This window comes from Oreochromis niloticus, linkage group LG22 (genome assembly GCF_001858045.2).
Source record: "Oreochromis niloticus isolate F11D_XX linkage group LG22, O_niloticus_UMD_NMBU, whole genome shotgun sequence".
Taxonomy (NCBI): domain Eukaryota; kingdom Metazoa; phylum Chordata; class Actinopteri; order Cichliformes; family Cichlidae; genus Oreochromis; species Oreochromis niloticus.
The window spans coordinates 12,747,190-12,769,319 of NC_031985.2; the positions used below are offsets into that span (position 1 = coordinate 12,747,190).

The 22,130-nt window shown below is 39.5% G+C and overlaps 2 protein-coding genes across 2 annotated transcripts; one reads left to right on the forward strand and one right to left on the reverse strand.

Moving 5' to 3' along the window:
- The first annotated feature begins 2,169 nt into the window (after positions 1-2,169).
- LOC109196462 (cytotoxic T-lymphocyte protein 4) lies at positions 2,170-6,735 on the forward strand. Its single transcript, XM_019350465.2, has 5 exons — positions 2,170-2,267; positions 3,908-4,116; positions 4,963-5,119; positions 5,214-5,368; positions 6,408-6,735. The coding sequence occupies exons 1-5, from the start codon at positions 2,195-2,197 to the stop codon at positions 6,516-6,518; spliced, it is 705 nt and encodes a 234-aa protein (XP_019206010.1). The 5' UTR covers positions 2,170-2,194; the 3' UTR covers positions 6,519-6,735.
- Positions 6,736-6,817: 82 nt separating this feature from the next.
- On the reverse strand, positions 6,818-22,092 carry LOC100692172 (sodium/hydrogen exchanger 3). The gene is made up of 16 exons (XM_003447197.5): positions 21,742-22,092; positions 19,196-19,498; positions 17,156-17,316; positions 15,250-15,328; positions 14,882-15,059; positions 14,541-14,761; positions 14,134-14,336; positions 13,931-14,020; positions 13,779-13,849; positions 13,572-13,701; positions 13,317-13,462; positions 12,915-13,035; positions 12,009-12,170; positions 9,900-9,954; positions 9,735-9,818; positions 6,818-9,209 (listed from the first exon to the last, which is right to left on the reverse strand). The coding sequence occupies exons 1-16, from the start codon at positions 22,001-22,003 to the stop codon at positions 8,938-8,940; spliced, it is 2,538 nt and encodes an 845-aa protein (XP_003447245.2). The 5' UTR covers positions 22,004-22,092; the 3' UTR covers positions 6,818-8,937.
- Positions 22,093-22,130: the final 38 nt, after the last annotated feature.

Sequence of the window (22,130 nt, forward strand, 5' to 3'; positions counted from 1 at the left end):
TGGTCATTTGTTGTGGTTCTGAACATGAGATGCCGGTGTTTTGCAGAATAAAAACAATAGTTTTGGTCAATAGTCACACCTACTTCATAGTTCAGAAGCTTGTGGTTGAAAATTTCAGTGAACATTGCCATGCTTATAAAGTGTTTGAAACGGATGAAAAAGATGTTGTTAAAGCAGACTGTATTGAAATATACAAGCCCTTTGATTTGCAAAGTGCTTATGGTGATGATGATGGTCTGTACATTGTGCCATTATTTTTGTTGTGAACGTATGCTGTATGGTGCTTGGAATTTAATATTTATTAAAATGCTTATGTGACCAATTTTATGTTTTCTCCTTTTATCCTGTAAAGGGACTTAACAAGGATTTTCACTGAATGTAACACAGTAGTCATACAGTAATTGCACTTTAATGCATTTTTGTATTCAGACAATTAATACAGACTAGTATTTAAAAGCTCATATATGTCACTTTAAAGTGCCAAAATAACACTGTAAAAGTTACAGAATAACACTCTAAGTGAAAACAGTCAACACAATCCAGTGTGAAAATAAACACTTAAAAGTGTCATAAATAACACCATAGTTGTTGTGTAGTAACACCCTCAGTGAAAAGAGTTAACCCAAGCCAGTGTAAAAGTGAACACTTATCAGTGTCCTAAAACAACACTATAAATGTTAGGTAGTTACACTCTGAGTGAAGTCACTTCACACCATACAGAGTGAAATTTTAACACTATGGGTGTTATATTTTTAACACTACAATGGAGTTAAAATAATAACACTTTGCAAAGTGTTACTTTAACTCTAAACCAGTGAGAATTATATAAACACTGGAAAAGTGTTAACTTTAACACTATAGGAGTTGAATTAACACTGGAGATTTTGCTGTGTACCCCCCTACACAGTTCAGTGTTCTGCTGATTTGTTTGGGGTTAGTCGTAAATCCTGCCTTGTTTTGTTTTTGTTTGTCTAAACTCTACATGCCCCACTCCACGCCACCCCCCACTATGTCACACTGGGGATGGTAGCTTTCTCTCTGACACTGTAATGTCCCTAACTTTTAAACAGAAAGCACTCTGAGTCAACTGTTGATGTGAATTTTATTGTAATTTGTCCGTCAGTTTTAGATAAACAGGAAAATGGAGCAAAACCAAATGTGGCGTAAAGCATATAAAGATGAATTAACCTCTTGATGCCACCAGTTCACGAGCCACTCCCCGGGGTTTTGTTTTAGCTGCTTGTAAAAGGGCTGTTTTTCAGAAACTACACAATGGTCCATCTGAAGTCCAGTTTTGATCCTCCGGTTTTCCTGTTGGCTGTTTCAAACAGGAGATAATTGTATAAAAAGAAGTTAAACTACAACTTAAGACAATAAAATTATATGAAGGTAAAATATCAAATATTCAGCAATAATACACAAGTGTTCGGGAATATTCATTAACTTGGGAAGAGTCATGAACAGAAAATCATGTTAACAATGGTTCAGTGAAAAATAACAGTAAGGATTTGTTTTTTATGTTTTACAGATTTTGCACTGTTATCTAAAACCTGGAAGGAAAATTCAACAGTCACAGGAATTCAAACTAAATATTCACCCAGCAAAACTGAATCACTGAATTTTGCTTTTATTCAACTTGCTGTATGAGCATATGCAAAAGCTCTTAAATTATTCACAGAGTAGAAAGAGATGTAAAAATTCCCGATCCAGCAGGTGTTACTTTTTTTTAAGAGTAGTTGTTCTGGAACATTTACATTCTTACGCTCTTCACATCCTTTAAAGAACATAAACACCATCATGTTTGGTTTTTCTGTCTTATTAATGTTGAAGTTTTCTTTAGAATTTAATGGACCACTGTCATATTTTACCACGATTTCCTTTCTTTGCCCTGTTTTTTCATGTTTCAGATTGGACTGAGTTTTGAGCAGCATCTTCTATTTTATTAAGACAGAGGATGCTGCTATACCCAGATTAAACTAGTTCATTAAAATTATAGAAAAATGAAATTCATGTTTTTCTCAGTGTTCCAGCAGAACCACAACCACGTTGCCATCTCTCTTACCGGCAAAACCTCGTCATCATTTCCTGTGTTGCTACAGTTTCGATGACAGCACCGTAAGTATAAAAATGAGTGTTCATTTTCATGTATTTCTGTGCCTGTGGCTTTCTGTGTAGCAGTGTGAAATACGGTAGGATGTTTCTGACCCACTGTATGATGGGATGGATTGTGTTGACAGCGCTTAGCTTCTGCCTGCCTGTGTGGAGCGGTGAGTATAAACAGCCTTTTACTGATGATTTTTGTAACACTTTAAAAAACATTATTTTTAAGTTCATTAAGAACAAGAAAATTGAATGAGAATGGAATCACATTAAACAGCACCACTAACCACAGATTAAGACAATGGTGCCCACAGTCATGCAAAACCATTGCCAATGAAGCTCTGTGTTCTTTGGGGCACATAGAAGAGCCTGAGGGCAGTTCTGACAGGATTAGTTGGGACACCAAAGATGTGTTGACTAGCTACTGGACCATGTACCATGTAACTACATTTCTATATGAGCAGACATATGAAGTAGCTTGGAAGCTTTAATGGTGGAGCTGTGTAGACAAACTTTGCTCCTACATGAGCAAGTTTAAGACTTACTGTTGACTTAAAACTTAAAACTCTGCTGCCAAGCCCAGCATCAGTGATGTATAACATGTAAGGTTTTAAGGTGTCAGGTGGAAGTGGAGAGAACCATGTACTTGGTATTTTCTGTATTTAAAAGAAGTCATCATTTCAGACGCCATACATGGAATATATTAAATACATGTGAAGACTGCTGAAACCTTTAGTTTGCAGGATGTAATCACAGAACGGACATTAATTTGACAGGTGGAGTGACCCTTAGATCCAGACATTTTGCCACCAGAATGACAAAACTGATCATAAAGTGAATCTTCAGCAATATTTCTTTTTGATAGATGGTTCAGCTGTCCTTAGCTGAACCACTTTGCTGCTGTGGCTCTGAAGTTTACTGCTCCTTGTGAATTTAGCTAACTGTATTATAAGGCATGGTAATGTGGTTTTAGCTTTTAAAGTGCTAGCCAGGAAAGGAGACAAGGAAATTTAATGTATTCCAATTAATTTTCAACAAGCACATCATGAACCGTTCCATCGTCTGATGAAAAACATAAAAAAATAATGGAATTTCTAATGTAAGATCTAAATAATTCAGGTATATTAAATGTCACTGTTCAGCAGGCCTTCAGTAGGTAGGTGCTGAATTTAACTATAAGCTTGGTAGACATTCAAACACAGGAGTAACAGAGGAGGGGACGAGGTAAAATGATGCATATTGAGTTTGTCAATGCCAAACTTCTGAGAATCTCTGAAACGACTCGGCTTGGAGGAAAACCAAAGAAACAACAATTCAAATTTGATAACTTTTGAACTGGAGGAGTCGGAATGCCTTTCCAAACATTCCTCCACACTTTACCCTCAAGCTCTCAGAAAGAAGAAAATTGGTGTCTTAGCTCCTGTGAAGTTTTCCAAAGGTTGTGTCCTGTCTGTTTAATCCATACAAAGCTTACAAAAACCAGAAATGCTCCCATAATTTTATTATTTTCTTGTGTTAGCTCATTTGTCGTTATACTGGGGCTTATATGAAAAGATTTATATATTTTTTCTATGAGTGCTCAATGGAAAATGAGTTTAAACATGTTTACCTGGGAACCTTCCAACACGATTTAACCTACATTTAGGAATCACTTGGTTTTGTTGTTTTTCTTGACTGGAGTCCATTGGAACTGGACTCTGATATGTAAACGGTTTTAGCTTTAATGGTGATAGTAATGTGGCTTCTGACATGTATTTGCTTCTTCATTGCTACTACTAATAGTCACTTATACCTTTTCCCATGCCAGCTACGAAAGTGACCCAGCCCTACAGAGTGGTGAGCACCAATGGTGTGGCACAGATTCAGTGTGTTATCCATCCACAAAGCCTGAAATACCCATACCCTGAGGAGGCCAGAGTCAGTGTGCTGAAGGGCCTCCATGGCCACCAAGAACTCTGCTTCTCCATCCTTAACTTCACAGACCAGAGAGAGACACGTATGGAGCAAAAAGATCAGGTAATTGTTTTTTTTGTGCTTTTTTTGCCTGTTAAGGTTGAGTTTTCTTCAGGCATCTGCCACTGCGACTTGTTCTTTCCTGCTAGTGACACAACATAAAACTTTATGGAAGCTATGCTTAAAAATTCAGGTGGTAGAGCAGGTCACCTACTAATTGGAAGGTTGGTGGTTCCACCTCCTTCTGTTCCAGTCAGCATGCCAAATATTGTTGGGTGAGGTACTAAACCCCATGTTGCCCTCCGATGCATCCATCGGTGTGTGAATGTGGGAATGAGGCAAGTTATGTAAAGTGCTTTCAGTCCTCAGAGTGGAAAAGCATTATACAAGAATGTTTATATCATGGCTCACAACTGAAGAAGCCCACTTTTATTACGCCCTTAATTTGCCCTCAGTTATCAAATGAAGGTGGTTCATGTGCTCAGCAAACTGCATGCATGAGACGTCTTTAGTGAATAAGGTCTCGCCTCTGTCAGTGCGCCCCAGGGCAGCTGTGGCTACAATGTAGCTTGCCATCACCAGTGTGTGGATGTGTGTGTGACTGGGTGGATGACTGAATGTAGTGTAAAGCGCTTTGGGGTCCATAGGGACTAAGTAAAGCACTATACAAATACAGGCCATTTACCATTTACCATTTAAGGTCTCAAACATTAAGAATCCAGACCTCGTCCTACAAATGCATATTTCTTCCTCCATAAATATTCTTTTTCTTCATTATATAATACATTAAACTGAAGATTGCACTCTTAGAAATGGCATAAACGTTAGACATAAGACTGAAATACAAAATAAAAAAAGTGAAACTTGTACACAGAGTGTTGAGATACAATGATGTCCTGTACATTTCAGGTGCAGTGTACTGCTGAGACCACACACGACACTGTGGAGGTGACACTCTCTGGACTGAATGTCACTGACACAGATATGTATCGCTGTGAAATCTGGATCTTCTACCCACCACTGTACCTGGAGCTTATTGGCAATGGCACACTCATTCATGTCCTCGGTGAGGCGACCGCACTGGCATGTTTATCCACAGAGCTGAAATTTTTAGTGCACATCTTTTTTTCAGTCTTACGTTTCCTATTTTCTGTTCACAGACAGCTCCAGCTGCCCCGTGCAGGAAACTCAGAGGCAAAGTCACCACCAGGGTGAAGAAGAGGAAGATGATGATAACACGGCACCAGTCAGTGTTCCGGTGGTTGTCCTGGTGATAGCAATCATTTGTGTCTTAATCATCATCATCTACTTCCAGGTCAGAACATTATTATTGTATTTTGTCTTTATCATGAATTTGATTAGCATTTATTTCTAATTAGTAGTGTTAGAACAACCTGACTCCAACACAGTTAACTGTTTCTGATGCTAAGAGTGTGAATCTGTGGTGTAAATCATCAGTAATTGGCTAACAGCCTTGCAGACACGAGGCATTAAACCATGTAGTTGCACAGGTTGGTTAAAAACCCGTAAAGCAGTTTTGTGTTTTTTAAACCTCGATGCGTTTATCAGCTGCGAGCCACTTGTCACTGATATTTCGCCCCTCATCCAGAACAGTTTCAGAGACATGGAAACTTTTTTCTACCATGCTATTTAGGAAAATCATTTCCTGTGTGCTCGGGCACTCCATGGGGTATTCTGCCCTCTGCACAAACAAACTGATGTTTCTAAAATTGTTTCTAAAATGTTTTAAAATTTCAGCCAAAGGTACAAATTGTTGTGGTTGGACAGGATCAGGAAACTCAGTGTGGCATGCTGCATCCTCCATGTGCCGTCCCAGCTCAGCTGCCTGTTAAAGATTTCCAGAAAGTTGTTCTCTTGTTGATACTGTAACAACTGTAAAGAGAACTCTTCCACTTTGTAGGGCTTTTTTTCTCCATTTTGACAGCCTTACAGCAACCTTGCAGAAACCTTTCTTGACCTCAGTTTGCCCCACTTATTTCTTTCCAACCACTTCTCAGTGTTTTAGCCTGTTTATCGGTTAAGGCATAAAGTAGTAGTATATTCATGCATATATTCATGGTTAACAGCCCAAGAGTACTAATGGCATGAAGGTGTAGCAGTAGAAGTCTTAGTGGCTTAAAGGATTATTTAAGTTCAACAACAGAAACACAATATGTCAGGCTGACAGAAATCTTTATCCTTTAAAGGTCAAATCTTTCCATAAGCCTCTCGTGTCACAGACAAATCATGTGATCTTTTCCTTCCACGTAGCTGTCAGGCTCTGCTGCATACTATCCACTGAAAGCAATGATAATTATTCACTCCATAAACATCTGCATGCTTTCCATTTTCAGACTGTCCAATGTGAACGAGGGAGGAGAGAAATGTTGAGGCCGTGGCCTGGCATGCTTCATAAGGTGGACGGAGCTTCAGTTCCATGTGAAAACATCATCTGTAATATGTGAACGTTGATCGTGGAGCTATTGTGTCCAGGGCAGATTTTTCTTTGGCTTAGAAGCGTTAGAATAATATTATTGCTTCTACCTAGTGAGCGGGGTGGGGATTATCATTTTAATAATTAAAAGAGTACAATGATAGCTGTCTTTTACTGCAACTATTATTATTGTTGTAATGCAAAGCAAATATTCATGTATTCATGTTGGATATTAACACAAAATAAAGTTTTTTGACTTTAAATTGTACGTTTGTTGTTTGAAAAATATGAATATGTGTTGTTGCAACAGGAGACATTTTCGGACTGGAAAACACTTTTTAATAGTTTTCAGGACTTTCTAAAAGTCCTTTAGAATCAGAATAAGTCTCGTTGTGTACAAATGGGCTATTTCTTTTCTCTTATGTCAAATAACAGAGAAGCCAACAGATAAATACTGACAAGATGACGTCCACATGGCACAGACAATAACGACACATACAGCATATTTATCATGTGTCTCACTGCATAAACTATGGCTCATTGAAGGTGTTGGAGCCCTGCTTACTGACCCTTCTGGACACAGACGTCTGTTGTTGTTTCTAAAGTAGAATGGGAGGCAGAGCCTTCAGCGTTCAGGCTCCTTTTCCCTGGAACCAGCTCCCAGTTTGGGTTTGGGAGACAGGCACCTTCTTTACTTTTAAGGGTAGGCTTCAAACTTTTTTTTTTTGATACAGCTTAAAGTTAGGGCTTGATCAGCTGACTTAGTATGTATCATATGTATGATATATAGAGCTTTTTTTTCACTCATCTCTTTTCACAAAAGAATCCACAATAGCATCTAAAGAACTCCAGGCCTCACCTGCCTCAGTTAAGGTCAGTGGTCATGATTCAACAGTAATAAAGAGGCTGGGGGAATGTGCTGAAACGCTTCACGAGGCCTCATCTACCCATCACTAGACAAACCTGAGAACATACGAATGAGGTGAGAGGCAGAGAGACGCAGACGAGGAACAGGACACCGTAGGACACCGTGGAACACAGCGTAACACAGACTGACACGGAATAACACAGACGAACCGGCAACAGGCAGGCGAACACACAGGGTTTAAATACACACACCAGTAATCAGGGGATGAGAGACAGGAGGGCAACACAGCTGGGAGAAATCAGAGCTGACGGGACAGGGGAAACGTAAACTGAACACACTCACATCAGACAGAGACCTTCACAATAAAACAGGAAACTCAGACACGGGGACCAAACAAGACGCAGAACTAAACAGACAGCCACTCCCCAAACTTTCCCCTCTTACTTAACAACCGAATAAAAAAAACCCCAAAAACAACCAATAATCCCAGAGGGTTAATAACAGTCACCTTCATTCCAATTCCAGAGTGTAACAATCAACCACCTGTGATGAAATCTGAAATGTCCATGGTGTTCATCCAAAATGTGCTCTGGCACAATCATAGGTTGATTGCTACTGACAACAAGAATTAAACCTGGGCCCCACTATGGGCTGAACCATTTGTTTAATGGTGAACTGTGTGTGTGGGGTGGGGGTTGGCAGTAACACTATGCAATAAATTCAATTTTAGAAATTATATTCAATTTCATTGCAGCTGTGCTCAGAGTGTTAATGCTAGCTTATTTTTTTTATAAACAACACCATCACATGCAAAACTAGGGCAGCACTAGGGATGGCAAGAGATTATTTTAGGGTGGCACATGCCACCCCTATGCCCCCCTGTAGATCCACCCATGTCTGAAAGTTGATGCCACATACTGTGGAACCATCCTTACGCCTACTCAAAGGCGTACAAAGATCCTGCGTGATGAATGGAAGATTTCATCATCCATAAACAGGTACGCAGGTGTGAACATCCATGTGCATCATTGACCTATGCAGGATTTTATTATGCTAGTAATAGTGTCTCACATTGACTGGGAAAATAGTGCCCCCCGGTGGTGAATGTTTTTGTTGTATTGTGCAATACGAATCTATGGATTATAGATTCACAAACTATTTTAAATCACTCTATTTAAACCCTGTTGTTATTACTGATATATACAGAAAATCCACATCATTTGAAAAGTTTTGGCATCATATTAAAATATTGATGCCAAAATAATGGTTTTCAATAGCAGATTTACTACAAACCACAGATTATATGAGGGCGTTCAACATATCTTTTATGTTGAACATAAAGGATTTGTTTCAGTGCAGTTTTTCTTTGTCAAGTGAAGGCTGAACCTAAAAACAGCAGGGGTTGTTTGAAGAGCACAGAGGTTATGAAACTGTATATGTTCTGTGTAGAAACACAGTAGCTAAACACAGTCACGGAAAAGAAAACATTTCCTGGTCAATATGAGAGTAGAAGTCTGAGGTTTGTTTTATGTCTTTGTCAGGTTCAAGTGAGACAGAACAGGGTGCTGGGATTGGGATCCAGTTACATGTGGCTACTGGGAGGTGGAGGAGGAGGAGGTGTTGGTGGCAGTGGCAATTGATCATTGTTCATTTGCTTTGTGTCAGTAGAGCGAGTGCTGATACGAAGAAGCCCCAGGTGGCGCATTTCGATCGGTGATGTGGGCGGGCTTGCCTGGGCTCGCAGTGATGGAGCCACCATGCTGCTGTCAAGCTCACCCTCTGCCAGCCAAGGAGGGGTCTGCAACGAATCCGTGGAGTACAAATCTGACACAAAGGCTGAGTTCTCAATTCCTCCTTGATGAAAGAAAAAAACTGAATTAGTACCTCAGGGTTCAATATTGGAGACATTGCTGTTCTCTGCATTATTTTTTTATACAAGTGACACTATTATTGGCTGCTCCTTTTTATTAATGCACCTGAGCAGTACTTCATATTTTATTAGATTACCTCTGTTCTCTAGATGCTAAGTCTATATAACTCTTTATGTTTGCAGATTTTCATTGTGCTTGGTCCTTCTTGTCTGTGTACATAAATCAAACTAAACACGACTCAGTGCTGCCAAAATGTTTTATAAGTGTTCGCTTGCAGAGCGAGAACAGAATTAGGCAATTCTATAATAATCCTATGATAAAGCGTTGTTTTCACACATGTACTGCACCTTTTTTGAATGTATTGCATATGTACTGTCTATTTAGTTCTCTCTGTTATATGTTGTAATGTTTGTGTTTATAGTAAAAGCATTTTCTGCTCTTTTAATTATTTCTGAAAAATATGTTTTCTCTCATTTTCATACAGGATGTAGAAAGTGGATTATTTTACCTCCTGGTTTGGAATCTCTCATGGGGAAAGAAGGGTATGGCAAGTCATAGCCAGAGGCGCTATCTCCCTCTGAGAACCCAAAATCTAAAAATGAAAATGACTAAGATTTTAAATCTATAACACAACAACAACAACAACTACAACAACAAAAGCAGACATACAAACCTTCATCACCAGAATAGCAGAGTTTAGTCTGGCTTATTGACTTTCCTTTTGGCATCTGTAACAGGAAGAAGAGTCATTTGATCACACGCTATGTTTCAAAAAAATGGAAGGTGAAGTAAAAAAGAGACAAGACCAACGCCCTTAACCATGTTACGAGCATTGATGTTACATAGTTTGTCTAGCAGAGGGCACTCTGCAACTTTCCTGATGGCAACAAGCATGTTTGCAACACCACAAACAACAACCAGCTGAACTGAGGAAATAATTAGACATCACAAATGTATCATGTCTACTAGTGTTTCATGTATCTGAAAAGGAAAAACGTGGTATAAAGGAATATTTAACTTTTTAAAAATATCTGTGTAGGTATCGGTCTTAAAGTTCTATATGAGCTCTGGTAATAAACCAATATGATACATTTATCACACAATACTTTAAATATTAATATTAATATTTTAATATTATTCTCTGCAGCAGTATGAAGCAGAGATTAGCACTGTTATGGTAGGACGTTGATTAGCACTGCTGCCTCCCAGTGAGAAGGTCCTCTCAAGACATACAGTTAGTGGGTTTAGGTTAACTCTATTTTGCCCATAGGTGTGAATATGAGTGGGGATAGTTGTCTGTCTCTGCGTGTTAGCTCTGCGACAGACTGGCGACCTGTCCAGTCCTATAGTAGCTGGGATAGGCTCCATGCCCCCCGTTACCCTGACAAGGATAAGAGGAAGAGAATGGATGAAATCATTCGGCCTTGCATAACATTATAAAAAACAAAAGCATTGAAATATCAAATTATGTCTCCTAAAATGGTATAATCCCAGTTTTAAAAAACAGATAGTAATGATTTGCAAGCAACACCTTGATTTTATTTACAATAAATCATAAGTAATTTGCCATTTTAAGAACAATATTAGCTCATGTTGAATTGGATGACAGCAACACAAAAAGACTTGGAGCAGGACAACTAAAAGCTGGAAAACTAAGTGACAACAATAAGAAAAGCCTGGAGGAACATTTTGCAGCTTTTTAGGTTAAGTGGCATCAGGTCAGTAATGACTGGGGGAAAAAAGGAAGACGAGCACCTTAAATAAGTCTCAGTGTCTCAGAAGCAAAGATGGGCACAAATCTGCAAAAGTCTGCATCTACAAATTGTGGGATAACTTCACAATAATGTTCCTTAATGTAAAATTGTGAAGACGCTGAATATCTCAGCATCTATAGTACATAATATCAACAAGAAATGTAAAGGATCTGCATTAAAGAGAGGCACAATTCTGCCATGGAAATCACTGCATGGACTCATTAACACTTAATCAAGTTAATCAACAAATGCAGGTCAGAGCTCTGTCCTTCAAAGAAGAAGCCATTTGTGAACATGATCCTGAAACATCTGTCTTCTGTGGACCAAAGTGTCATGGTCCTGAGTTTTGGACTGACCAGACGACATATTTTTCAGGGAATGCCGGGAAGTTTATGGGCTGTTCTGTGTGCTGGTACACAGTGGTAAACATGGAGATGTCCCAACTCTTTTGAGATGTATTGCTGCCATCAAATTCAAAATAAATATCTTTCTTAAAAATGTACATCTTCTCAGTTTAATTTCTCAGTTTAAGCATTCAATATTTTTTATGTTTCTGTTTTCTCTATTCTGAATCAAATATTGGTTTGTGAGATGTACAAATCGTTGGATTTTTGTATTAATTATATATATGATAATATAATAATATATTTTAAACAACTTCCTAACTTTTTTGGAATTGAAACTGCACCAAACAGACAAAAGAAAAATGTAAAAAAAAAAAAAAAGGAAAAGAAAAGAAAAGAAAAAAAAAGAAAAAGACTTCAGTTTTGACTTCAAGAAGCAAAATCCAATATTTTTGTCCACTTTCACACATGGAGGAGAGTTTATGAATATTATTTCAAGGAAGTTTAAAAAAAGGCTCAATAGGGAATTATGTACTATTTTCTACAACAGAAAACAGAACTGAAAATAAAGAATCAGTAAGGGCCGTATTTGCAAAACATACTTTTCTTCTTCACTGAACCTCACAAAGATATAATCAGCTCTTTGCTCTTTGTGGTAAACTCATTCCCTCTCTTTCTCTTTACCTTCCGCTGGTGTTCCTTCTTTGTGTGCTTGACGATTGTCTTTGGTGAACCACCCATCTTTGCAGACTCCATTCGGTTCTTCATGGTTCTCTTGAAGATCTCCTGGACTTCTTTCTCATCTTTGTTGATTATGAAATCGCTGCGACTGAACCCGTGACGATGCTATAAACAAGAGGATGAGAAGCCAGTCTGTTACTCATTCATAAAACAAAACATGAAGACCATGAAGTCAAGCTCAGTCCAGGATATTCAGCTGATCTCAGTGCTGATCTACAAATATACAAATTCTACAAATATAAATCTCAGGCAGCTTTGAGGTGCATGAAACTGCTCACAGTTGCATCTATAACTTTGCTGTGCCTGACTTGATCATTTGCATCTGTTGATGCTGATCCCTGGAAATATCTTTCTTTTTAAGCTACAGTGGTCCTGACAGACATGTATTTTTTCTATTAGTTTTATTAGTTTCACCTTTAAAGAGACCAGTTGGATAACTTTTCATATCTTTTCGCAGGAACTGACTTACTGGCATGAGCAGGACAGAACAAAAGTGTTATATATGCATTTTTTGTTTCGATTTTTCTTTGATTTTGCGTAAAATGACAGAAGAAATCATTTAAATATTACACATCTGCAATCAACATGTTCAAAATGTTTTCTTAAATAGATGCAGGGAAATAACAAAAGAATAAAAAGACAAAAACAAAAGAAACGCCTGAACTATGATGACTTCATTATAATTTGTTTTCATTCAAAGTATAATGGTAAAAACCCTGGTCACTTTATGGTTAATAAGAACAAATGAGAAGTATGATTCCTGTTTGGTGATCTATTTTAACTAAATGAAAGTCCAGCAATAAGCTGCTTTAGTAAGCCCTTCATGTAATGACTGAATGTGCTCATTACCTGTTTCCTGCTCTTGTAGAGATGCTGATCCAGAAGGTGGTGAGCGTTAACTGCCTCAGCTTCCGTCATAGCCTTCATGGTGTGCTCGTGCATTTCCACGCTCACTGATGGAATATGCTCTCTAATACAGAGGAGGCCAATCATGTCAGTGATTTAAAGTAATACTAGAATATTAAAAGGGCTATGTTCCCTCTGGTTTATATTTTAAAATATGGTTGTGAAATGAGCTGTTTTCAGGCACTGAATAGTTGCAGAGCACCTAGTATCTTATGTCTATATAGATTTTTCTTCAAATTAAAAGAATTTTTTGTGGCCTCTGAATCATCACCACCCAATTATATACTGGCTTGTAAGTCTGCTTTTAGCTCTCCTCTTATTATCAGAAAAATCCAGATTGTTCACCTCGTAGTGGACGTTGCACGGTGACCATTTGACATGTTCGCCCTCATGTCAGGCATGTCCTCTGAGTATTCACTTTCAAACTTTTTCCTGAAATCAATAGCGACGCTTTCTTTACGGATAAATTCCAGTGAGCCTCTACGCTCGCCCTGCAGCAGAAGAAGAAGACAGAGCTTTCTTTACATGTGGCAATCTTATTGGTTTTCTTTAATGAGCATTTCAGCAAAATATACTTAAAAATGTACAAATGATGCTCACTTCAGCCACGTATTCCATGGCATCCTTGAGGTTCAGCTGATGGAAGACATTAAAAACTTCATCTTGTTTCTTCCTTGCAGATGGCTTCATCAAAATCCACGATATCCACTTCTCCTCAAAAGACTTCCACCTTAGCAAAAAGAAAACAGATCACTGTAAAATGAAATGAAAAGTGATTTTGAATGTATGTATCAAGTCTTTACATACTTGCTCCTCAAGTAGTTGTGTCCTATTTGTCCTGATATGTCTTCTATGGCAACCAGAGTGTGATTAAACATCTAAAGAAAGGAGAAGGACTCTAATAACTGGACAGAAAATGGTTGTGTAGGTGAAACATGAGATGTTTTTTTGAGATTTACCTTGTTTGTCATTTTTTCTAGGAGTGTGAGCTCATTCACTTCAGCTCTCTTTACTTTCAGCCACGTGACCAGAGGTTTCATCGTTATTCCCTGCAGCAGTGTGAAGCAGTAATGTGCAAACCTTTAACTCTAATGCAGACTGTGTAAAAAGATAGAAACTTATGTACACATTAGCTGATTAACAAAAGCCAAAATTTCACTACCTGCCAGATGACAGTGCAGTACACCACAATGAGTGTAGTGCAGACCATCAGGTTTTTCTCTTTTATCTTGTTTTCATCCAGCATCACAGCCAGGCCATACGCAACAGCTCCTCGTAGGCCACCGTAGCTCATAATCACCTGATCTATGAATTCCAGCGGGACCAGCCTGTACCTGTTGAGGATCCAGGTGAGGAAAAACACACCTGCAGTACAAACACAAACACACAAAGTTATTTAAAGACTTTACATCGTCGTGCCTTTTTGATGTATTTTAGGGAAATCATGCATCCTTACAAATTAGTGTCAGTGCATCTTGGGAGCAGCAGCAGCAGAAAATGTCTTTGCATAACACACAAACTTTTTAAACCACAATGTGTGTGTGTGATAGCAAAAGGACCAAATCTCACCAATGAATCTATACACAAAGACGAAGAAGACTGTGAGGAGGATGAAGCCCGTGTTCCAAACCCAGATAATCTTATCGATGGCCGAGATACCGAGGAAAACAAAGATGATGGTTTCTGATCCATTGGCGAAAACCTTCATGGCATATTTGACAGTTTGGACTGAATGCTCATGCATGTTTGCTCTGACGTACTTCTGACATAACACACCGCAGAAGACAGTCCTACAGAAGGAAACACAAAAGTAAACTTTGTGCATCTAAATATGTTTACTACATTTTTACATATAGAAAATGGATACAGACATAATAAAACAAATGATATTTCAATTGTGAAATACTCACGAAAGGATAGCAGACAGAGAAAGCATCTCAGCAGTCAGGTAGGAAAGGTATCCCATGACAAAGATGAAGCCTGGCTCGATGATCTGGATGTTTTTTGTGAATCTGGTCAGAAGTGAAATTAGTATGCCGAATGCTATGCCCACAAGGGAACCACCAAATGCAACCACAAAGAAGGAAACTGTGGAGAGAGAGTCCCAAAAAGCAAATTCTGTTCATCTGGACGTATCGTTTTCAGTGGGAGAAATGTTTCTTCACTCATGCAAGTGACTTCTTCACTGAACCCTAGCTCATAAGGTTGTGGAAACGTGCAATCAGCTGCATGCACTGATAAATTCTCTGTTGACAGCTTAATAAATGTCATGTCTTACCTATTCCTTTAACAATTTCTGCAGCATCAATTTGGGATCCTCCCAGTGACACAAATCCATCAAAAACATTGAAGAGCACCTAAGAGATGTGGAAGAAGAATTAATGACTGGTCATTTTGTAAAAAAATGTTGTCCAGACTTGTCCATTCTAGCTTGTAGCATTCAACAGGAGATAAACTTCCATCACATTTTCACCATGGCAACGCCTTTTGATTTAGGTGAGGGTGCTGAGCATGCAGGAGTTTGTAGAGTGGTGTGACAGCTCCAAACTTGAACTGAACGTGAGCAAAACCAAAGAGATGGTGGTGACCTTCTCCAGTAGGCAGAGGGATCTGGCTGCTTCAGTCAGCACCACCATCCATAGGAAGCCAGTGGAGGTAGTTGAGGAGTAAAAATACTTGGGAACCATCTTTGACAACCTCCTGAAATTCTCCTGCCAACACAGAGGAGATTCTCAGGAGGTGCCACCAATGGCTGTACCTCCTTACGAAACTCAACTCCTTTGGAGTCAGCACAACCATCATGGTGACTTTTTACTATGCCTTCCTGGAAAGCATCATGACCTTCTCCATTACCTGCTGGTTCCACACCCTCAGCGTTCAGAACAGGAACAAACTGCAGCACACTGCATCAGTGTGCTATAAAATCATTGGCCTGCCTGTCAGAACTCTTGCACAGGTTTTCAGCCAGCAGGCCCTTAGACAGGCAGCCAAAATTATTAATGACCCCTCTCACATTCTTCGTCCCGCATTTCAATGGCTCCCCTCTGGACGGCGCCTCCACTGCACTTCCTGCAGGACTGAGAGGATGAGAGCCACCTTTGTCCCTAAAGCCACTCTGCTTTTTAACTCCAGCTGATAAGACCACTTCCAAAACACGTAAACATAAACTACGCTATACTTTTTTTAATACTGCCGACAGTTTATTCACCTTTAGTCACTTTAATTTTAAAACTGTGTATATACGGTATATTTTAAGTATTTATTTTTTATCTCATTCTTATTGTCTGTTTATGCCCTGTCCTTATTTTTAACATCATGCTGCTCTGTTGTATCTTAATTGTCCCTTGGGGATAAATAAAGTCTCTCTGATTCTGATTCTGATTTTTCCATTTTCTTTTTCCAAGAGTTCAGTAACAACTCATCCAAGAGGTCACAAAAGACCCCAGAACACCATCCAAAGAACTGCAGGCCTAACTTGTCTCAGTCATGGTCAGAGTTCATGACTCCATCATAAGTTAGACACTGGGCAAAAATGGCCTTCAGGGCAGAGTTCCAATACGAAAACCAGTGCTGAGCAACAGGGAACATAAAGAGTTGTCTCAGTTTTGCAAGGGAACTGGCAAAACTCCTGCTGCTTCTTTTGGCAAAAGCATATCGTTGGGGCTGGATCAGGTGTACCTGAATCCGCCCTTAGTTACCCTGCAGTAGACCTATTCCCATGATGCATTGAGTTTTTCTTCTTCCATCACCTTTCTCAATCATACTGTGTCTATGCACCTCTCTGCATTTAATCATTAGTTATTATTCATCCCTTACGCTCTTCTTCAGCATGTCTTTTGTCCTGTCTTCCTCCCCTCACTCCAAGGGGGTCATATGATTGTTGGGGTTTTCTCTGTTTTTGGTATTATTTGGGCGTCTTTACCATACAATATCAGGCGCCTTGAGGCAACTGTTGTGATTTAGCGCTGTATAAATAAAACTGAATTGAATTGATTGAGATGCTGTGCCATGACTTTAAAAAGGCGGTTTATGCTCGAAAATGCATGTGCAATTTGTAAAACTCTTACACTAAAGTGCCAAAGTGTTTACTTTCTTTACTACATTGCTCATATGCATGTCTCAGCAAACTCACAAACTGTTATGCTACTTAAGTTATGCTAAACACAGCAATGAAGCATACAAACCACTGTTACACCGTCGTTGAGCAGCGACTCTCCAAACACTATGATAAAGAGGACATCGTTAACGTGGACCTGCTCAAACACAGCGATGACGGCCACGGGGTCCACAGCAGCCATCAGACTGCCGAAAAGAAGATACTGCAGCAGACTGATGTCCAGGTCAGCTGTACAGATACAGAGGGCAGGAAATACATTCAGTTTTGCTCAATTGTACTGTAACTATGATCAATCTGGCACTTTGCTGCAAACTGAAATGCTGGAATGAATTGCTGTGTCATTTGGTGAAACATTCTCATTTATTAGTAGGACAAGTCCATGTCAAATCTCTTTCCAGTCTCATCCAGTGCACTGGTTTGGCAGGGGTCAGACTCAGTATTATTCAGCCAAAGGTATAAGGTCTCAGACAAGCCAGGAGCTGTAATGAACTAAAAATCCCCTTAAATCTTACTTTCACTTGTCTGCATTTTGATAAAGTGTTAGAAGGAAGTCAAATTAGCTGTTAGTGATGTCGGTGTTTAATGTATCCAAACAAAGAGTAAAAGGAATGTTTTAAACGATTGGTTTAATACTAAAGAAAACTCTTCTCAGGCAGCTTCCCTAAATCACCGTGGATGTAAAAATATCATTTGTGTGATGTGTCTTTGTTTCCAGAACAAACTTCAGGGCAAAAAAATGAAGCCAAGGCTAAAGTACTATAAACTGCAGTTCCTCTAGTGGCCACTTGATGCTCGTTCCAAAGGCAAAATAATCTCTATAGACTCCCATGTACCCACTTAGAGCATTAAAAGTGTCATGATCCAGTGAGTTTTGGTCTTCCTGGAGTAGTTTTCCACTTCTCTCCCAAGATGCTGACTCCACTCGTGCTGGCTCATTGACACCAATCAGCGCACAGTATTTAAGACCAACTCTGACCTACACTCTCTGCCAGATCATCAGCTTTACAGTTACACACTCTGCTAACACATCCTTGTGTGACCTCTCAGTCTTTGTGTTTTCAGCTTGGGCCTTGGATCAACATTCACTCTTCTCAGGCAAGAACCAGAAATGAATATACAAACTTGAGACATTTAGACTACCCTGTCCTGCATCATAACACTAAAGGTGTGTAATTTATTTTTACATTTCTCTTTCTTTCACCTATATTGTCATTATAATCCTTTAGTATGTTAAACAATAATACAACTATCACAAAAAATTGCTTTTAGTCTCAACATTCCAAATTGGATCACTTGTCATGGTCTGGATGAGTCACAGTAAATTTCCACTGCCCTCCTCCTTTGGGTGGAGCCCTCGTGGCTCCTCCTGGGGCTAACCTGATGGCAATCAAGGCATTAGTATTTAAGACCGGCGTGCTCAACCAACCTTCGCCAAAACGTTGGCTAACCCATGCTAGTGTGTGGCCTCATGTCAGCGTTGCTATTCATAGTGTTTGTGCTCGCCATGTTCTCCTGTCTCCTAGTCAGTTCACGGAAGCCGTTTTTCAAACCTCACCATAACCTTGCTTACCTGGACGCTGGTCTTCTACATACTGCTGCTGCTGGGAAAATCCTCTCAGTTTCTGCCACTCTCACCTGCCTGCCTCCCTGTGCTACAGCTTGGAATCCTGGACTCACCCAGACCTCGGTCGCTAACTTTCCCCTCCTGCTTTTCTCCTCCTGCGAACAAGTAAGGCATCACAGCTAATTAACTTGACAAACTAACCTCTGTGCTTTTGGACCCATCTGACTCTCCTCTCCTTCTATTACAGTGCCCTTGACCTGCCTCTGCTTCCCCCTCCAAGATCCTGCACCCAGCCAGCATAGTGTCCTCTCACAGTTCATGTTCATAGTACCTGCTCAGTTCACAACCTTAGCTCTGTTCACCTTGTGCATCACGCCATTGTTAGATAAAGTTCTTTTTTTTTATCACTTTCTTGAGTTTCAGGTTGAATCTGCGTTTGAGTCCATCTCTCGTCTCGGGCCGCTGAGCCTTGACATCTCTTCCTCTGTGTGAGCCATGGTCGCAGGTTTGCTGAAATGAAAGAAAATAAAAATTCTCTCTTACCCATGAGTCCTCCCATGTGACATCCCCACAGCGACAGCCCCAAACTGGCAGCATTCCAGCAGGTCCCAATGACAGCATAGACCAAGATGGCACCCAGGTTGGTGAAAAAGAGCTTGTTTGGCATGTGGTAGCCTGCATCCAGAATGACTTGAGGCAACAGGAAGTAGAAGAAGACTGTCGGGGTCAGTGTGAAGGTTTGCACCTTGTCTGCACCCCAAATCATGCCACCCAAAACAAAACCGAAGCAGATGAGCAGGGCGCTCTCGGGTATGACGTTGGTGACATGGTGGTTGGACTCAATGACTGAGAGGGGAAAACAAGATTTAAAAAAAGATAAGAACCATGAATCAATAGTAATAACCTTTGATTTTACATTAATCTGCTTGTAGTCAGGGCGGAGCTGGCAAACATTCAGACCTTCACTGGACTGTAAGTAAACCATAAATATAAAACTCCAGTTGATCATTTGCAACTGTGCAATAATTTATTTATAATTAGGGACTGTGGACAGATATATAGCAGGTAAGATAAGTCACCAGCTTTTAAGCAAATATATTTCTAAAGGTCCTATTGAAATGATATTCTCACCAGATCTTGGTAACAACCCATCCAATCCACATATGCAAAGAAATAAAACTATAGATGTCCAGAAATTAAGTCATGTGTAATAATGAGGAATGACATGGGGAAAAAGAATTGAAGAGATGAAGAATGTGAGTTCCAAAAAGTCATGACACCAGCTGTAATCTGTCAGTAATTACAAAGCAATATAATATCACCTTATTCAGTCCCACCTGATGGCCTATTAAAAAATGTCTCATTAGATCAACAGTGTTAAGTTATAACATTTTGCTAACTGTCAAACATGCACCTTAATGCAGATTACTCGTAAGCTGGAGAGGAGATGGCCTATCACTAATTTTGAAGATCATCATTCAGCCTGGAAAAATTGTTTGCCACTTTATAAAAAAAGCCCTTTGTGAAGCTGGAACATCTTCATCAAACATGTTCATCACTGATTGAAGAAATTAAGAAAAACCCTAGGTTTCTCTTCAGCCTTGTTTCCAGGCGAACAAACAGTCAGAGCTTTGTTGAACTAAGCATTCACTTAATGTTAACTGGTACTGGCTAGTCCTGTCAGCGTTAATCTCATTAAAATGATGTTAACGCCATAACTGCATTAACGCCGCAAATCTCCATTAGCGAGTTAGCGCAGATCGCCCCGTGCGTGGGGTTGCACAGCGTAACGAGATTAACGCTGACAGCACTGGTACTGACTTCATGAATTTCTTCACAAGTGAAATTTTAACCATTAAAGAAAAATTACTCATAATCATTTCACAGATGTAACCACTTTCTGTACCATTGATATTCATTTAGAGTCTTTTTCTCAAATTGATCTTTCTGAGTTAACTTATTGCTTCCTCCAAACCATCAACGTGTCTTTTAGACCCCATTCCTATAAGACTGATCAAAGAAGTCCTGCCATTATTTAATATTTCAATCTTGAATATGATCAACATGCTTCCTTTAGGCTTTATATCCTTTATGTCATTAAAAGGCATACCTTACATTGTCACTGCTATGCAGATGACACACAACTTTATCTATCCATGAAGCCAGATAACACACACCAATGAGTTAAACTGCAGAAATTTCTTAAAGATAAAGACTTGGTTGACCTCCAATTTTGTGCTTCTAAATTCAGAGAAAAATTAGGTTATTGTACTCAGCCATAAAATCATAGAAATATGGTATCTAACCAGATGCTTACTCTGGATGACATAAGCTTGGCTTCCAACCTTGGAGTAATTTTTGACCAGGATTTGTCCTTTCATTCACATATTAAACAAATATGTAGGACTGCTTTGTTCCATTTAAACAATCCAAAATTAGAGAGATCCTGTCTCAGAGTAACGCTGAAAAACTAGTTCATGCATTTATTACTTCCAGGCTGGACTACTGTAATTCATTATTATCAGGAAGTCATAAAAACTCCCTGAAAAGCCTTCAGTTAATCCAAAATGCTGCAGCAAGAGTACTGACAGGGACTAGAAAGAGAGAGCATATTTCTCCTGTTTTGGCTTCTCTTCATTGGCTTCCTGTTAAATCCAGAATTCAAAATCCTGCTCCTCACATACAAGGTCTTAAATAATCAGGCCCCATCTTATCTTAATGACCTTGTAGTACCATATCACCCTATCAGAGCACTCTGCTCTCAGACAGTGGGCTTACTTGTAGTTCCTAGAGTATTTAAAAATAGAATGGGAGGGAGATCCTGTAGCAAACCATCTCTGCTTTTAAGATTAGGCTTAAAACTTTCCGTTTTGTTAAGCATACTGTTAGGCCTGGATCAGGTGACCCTGAATCCTCCCTTGTGACATATGATTTGGCCCTATTCGAATATAAGGGAACTTACTCACTCTTTTTTCATAATTATTTTTATTCATTTATACATATTTAAAAACTAAATAATTTCTTGGGTGCAGAGGTGTTTATAATGCCGGAAGAAGAGCCTTCCATCAATTTGGCTTTGCAAGACTTACTGAGTTTGCAGAGCCAGGCAACCAGGATCCACAGGGCCACCAGGTACTGTGTGCTGATGTGATGCCACTTCCAGGTCACAATAGGCAGTGTAGTGATGGGCCCCACTCCATGACCACCTTCTCCAGTTGTGTTAGAGCTTGAGGCCGTCCCAGTGTCTCTTTGTGAATTTCGGGTTTCTGCTTCTTCACTAGCCAGGCTCAAGCCTCCACACGCAATCAGCAGCATGCAGAGAAAAAGTGTAAATCCCCAACAAGTTGCCATTCTTGGATACAATGCCTTATAAATTTTAATCAAACTGTTATTTAGACTGTTAATACGAATGCTCAGGTCAGCCTCAGACTGTAGCTCAAAGTCTCATTCCCTTTTCTGTGCCTTCTTCATACTCAGA

Bases quoted from the DNA above. Each gene is read 5' to 3' on its own strand.
- LOC109196462 (XM_019350465.2), top strand. From the start codon at position 2,195: ATGTTTCTGACCCACTGTATGATGGGATGGATTGTGTTGACAGCGCTT. The intron at 5,120-5,213 runs GTGAGGCGACCG...TTCTGTTCACAG, and splicing joins CACACTCATTCATGTCCTCG to ACAGCTCCAGCTGCCCCGTG. The intron at 5,369-6,407 runs GTCAGAACATTA...TTCCATTTTCAG, and splicing joins TCATCATCATCTACTTCCAG to ACTGTCCAATGTGAACGAGG.
- LOC100692172 (XM_003447197.5), bottom strand. From the start codon at position 22,003: ATGGCAACTTGTTGGGGATTTACACTTTTTCTCTGCATGCTGCTGATT. The intron at 15,060-15,249 runs GTAAGACATGAC...CTCTCTCCACAG, and splicing joins AGAAATTGTTAAAGGAATAG to TTTCCTTCTTTGTGGTTGCA. The intron at 14,337-14,540 runs GTGAGATTTGGT...TTTGTACTGCAG, and splicing joins CTTTGTGTATAGATTCATTG to GTGTGTTTTTCCTCACCTGG.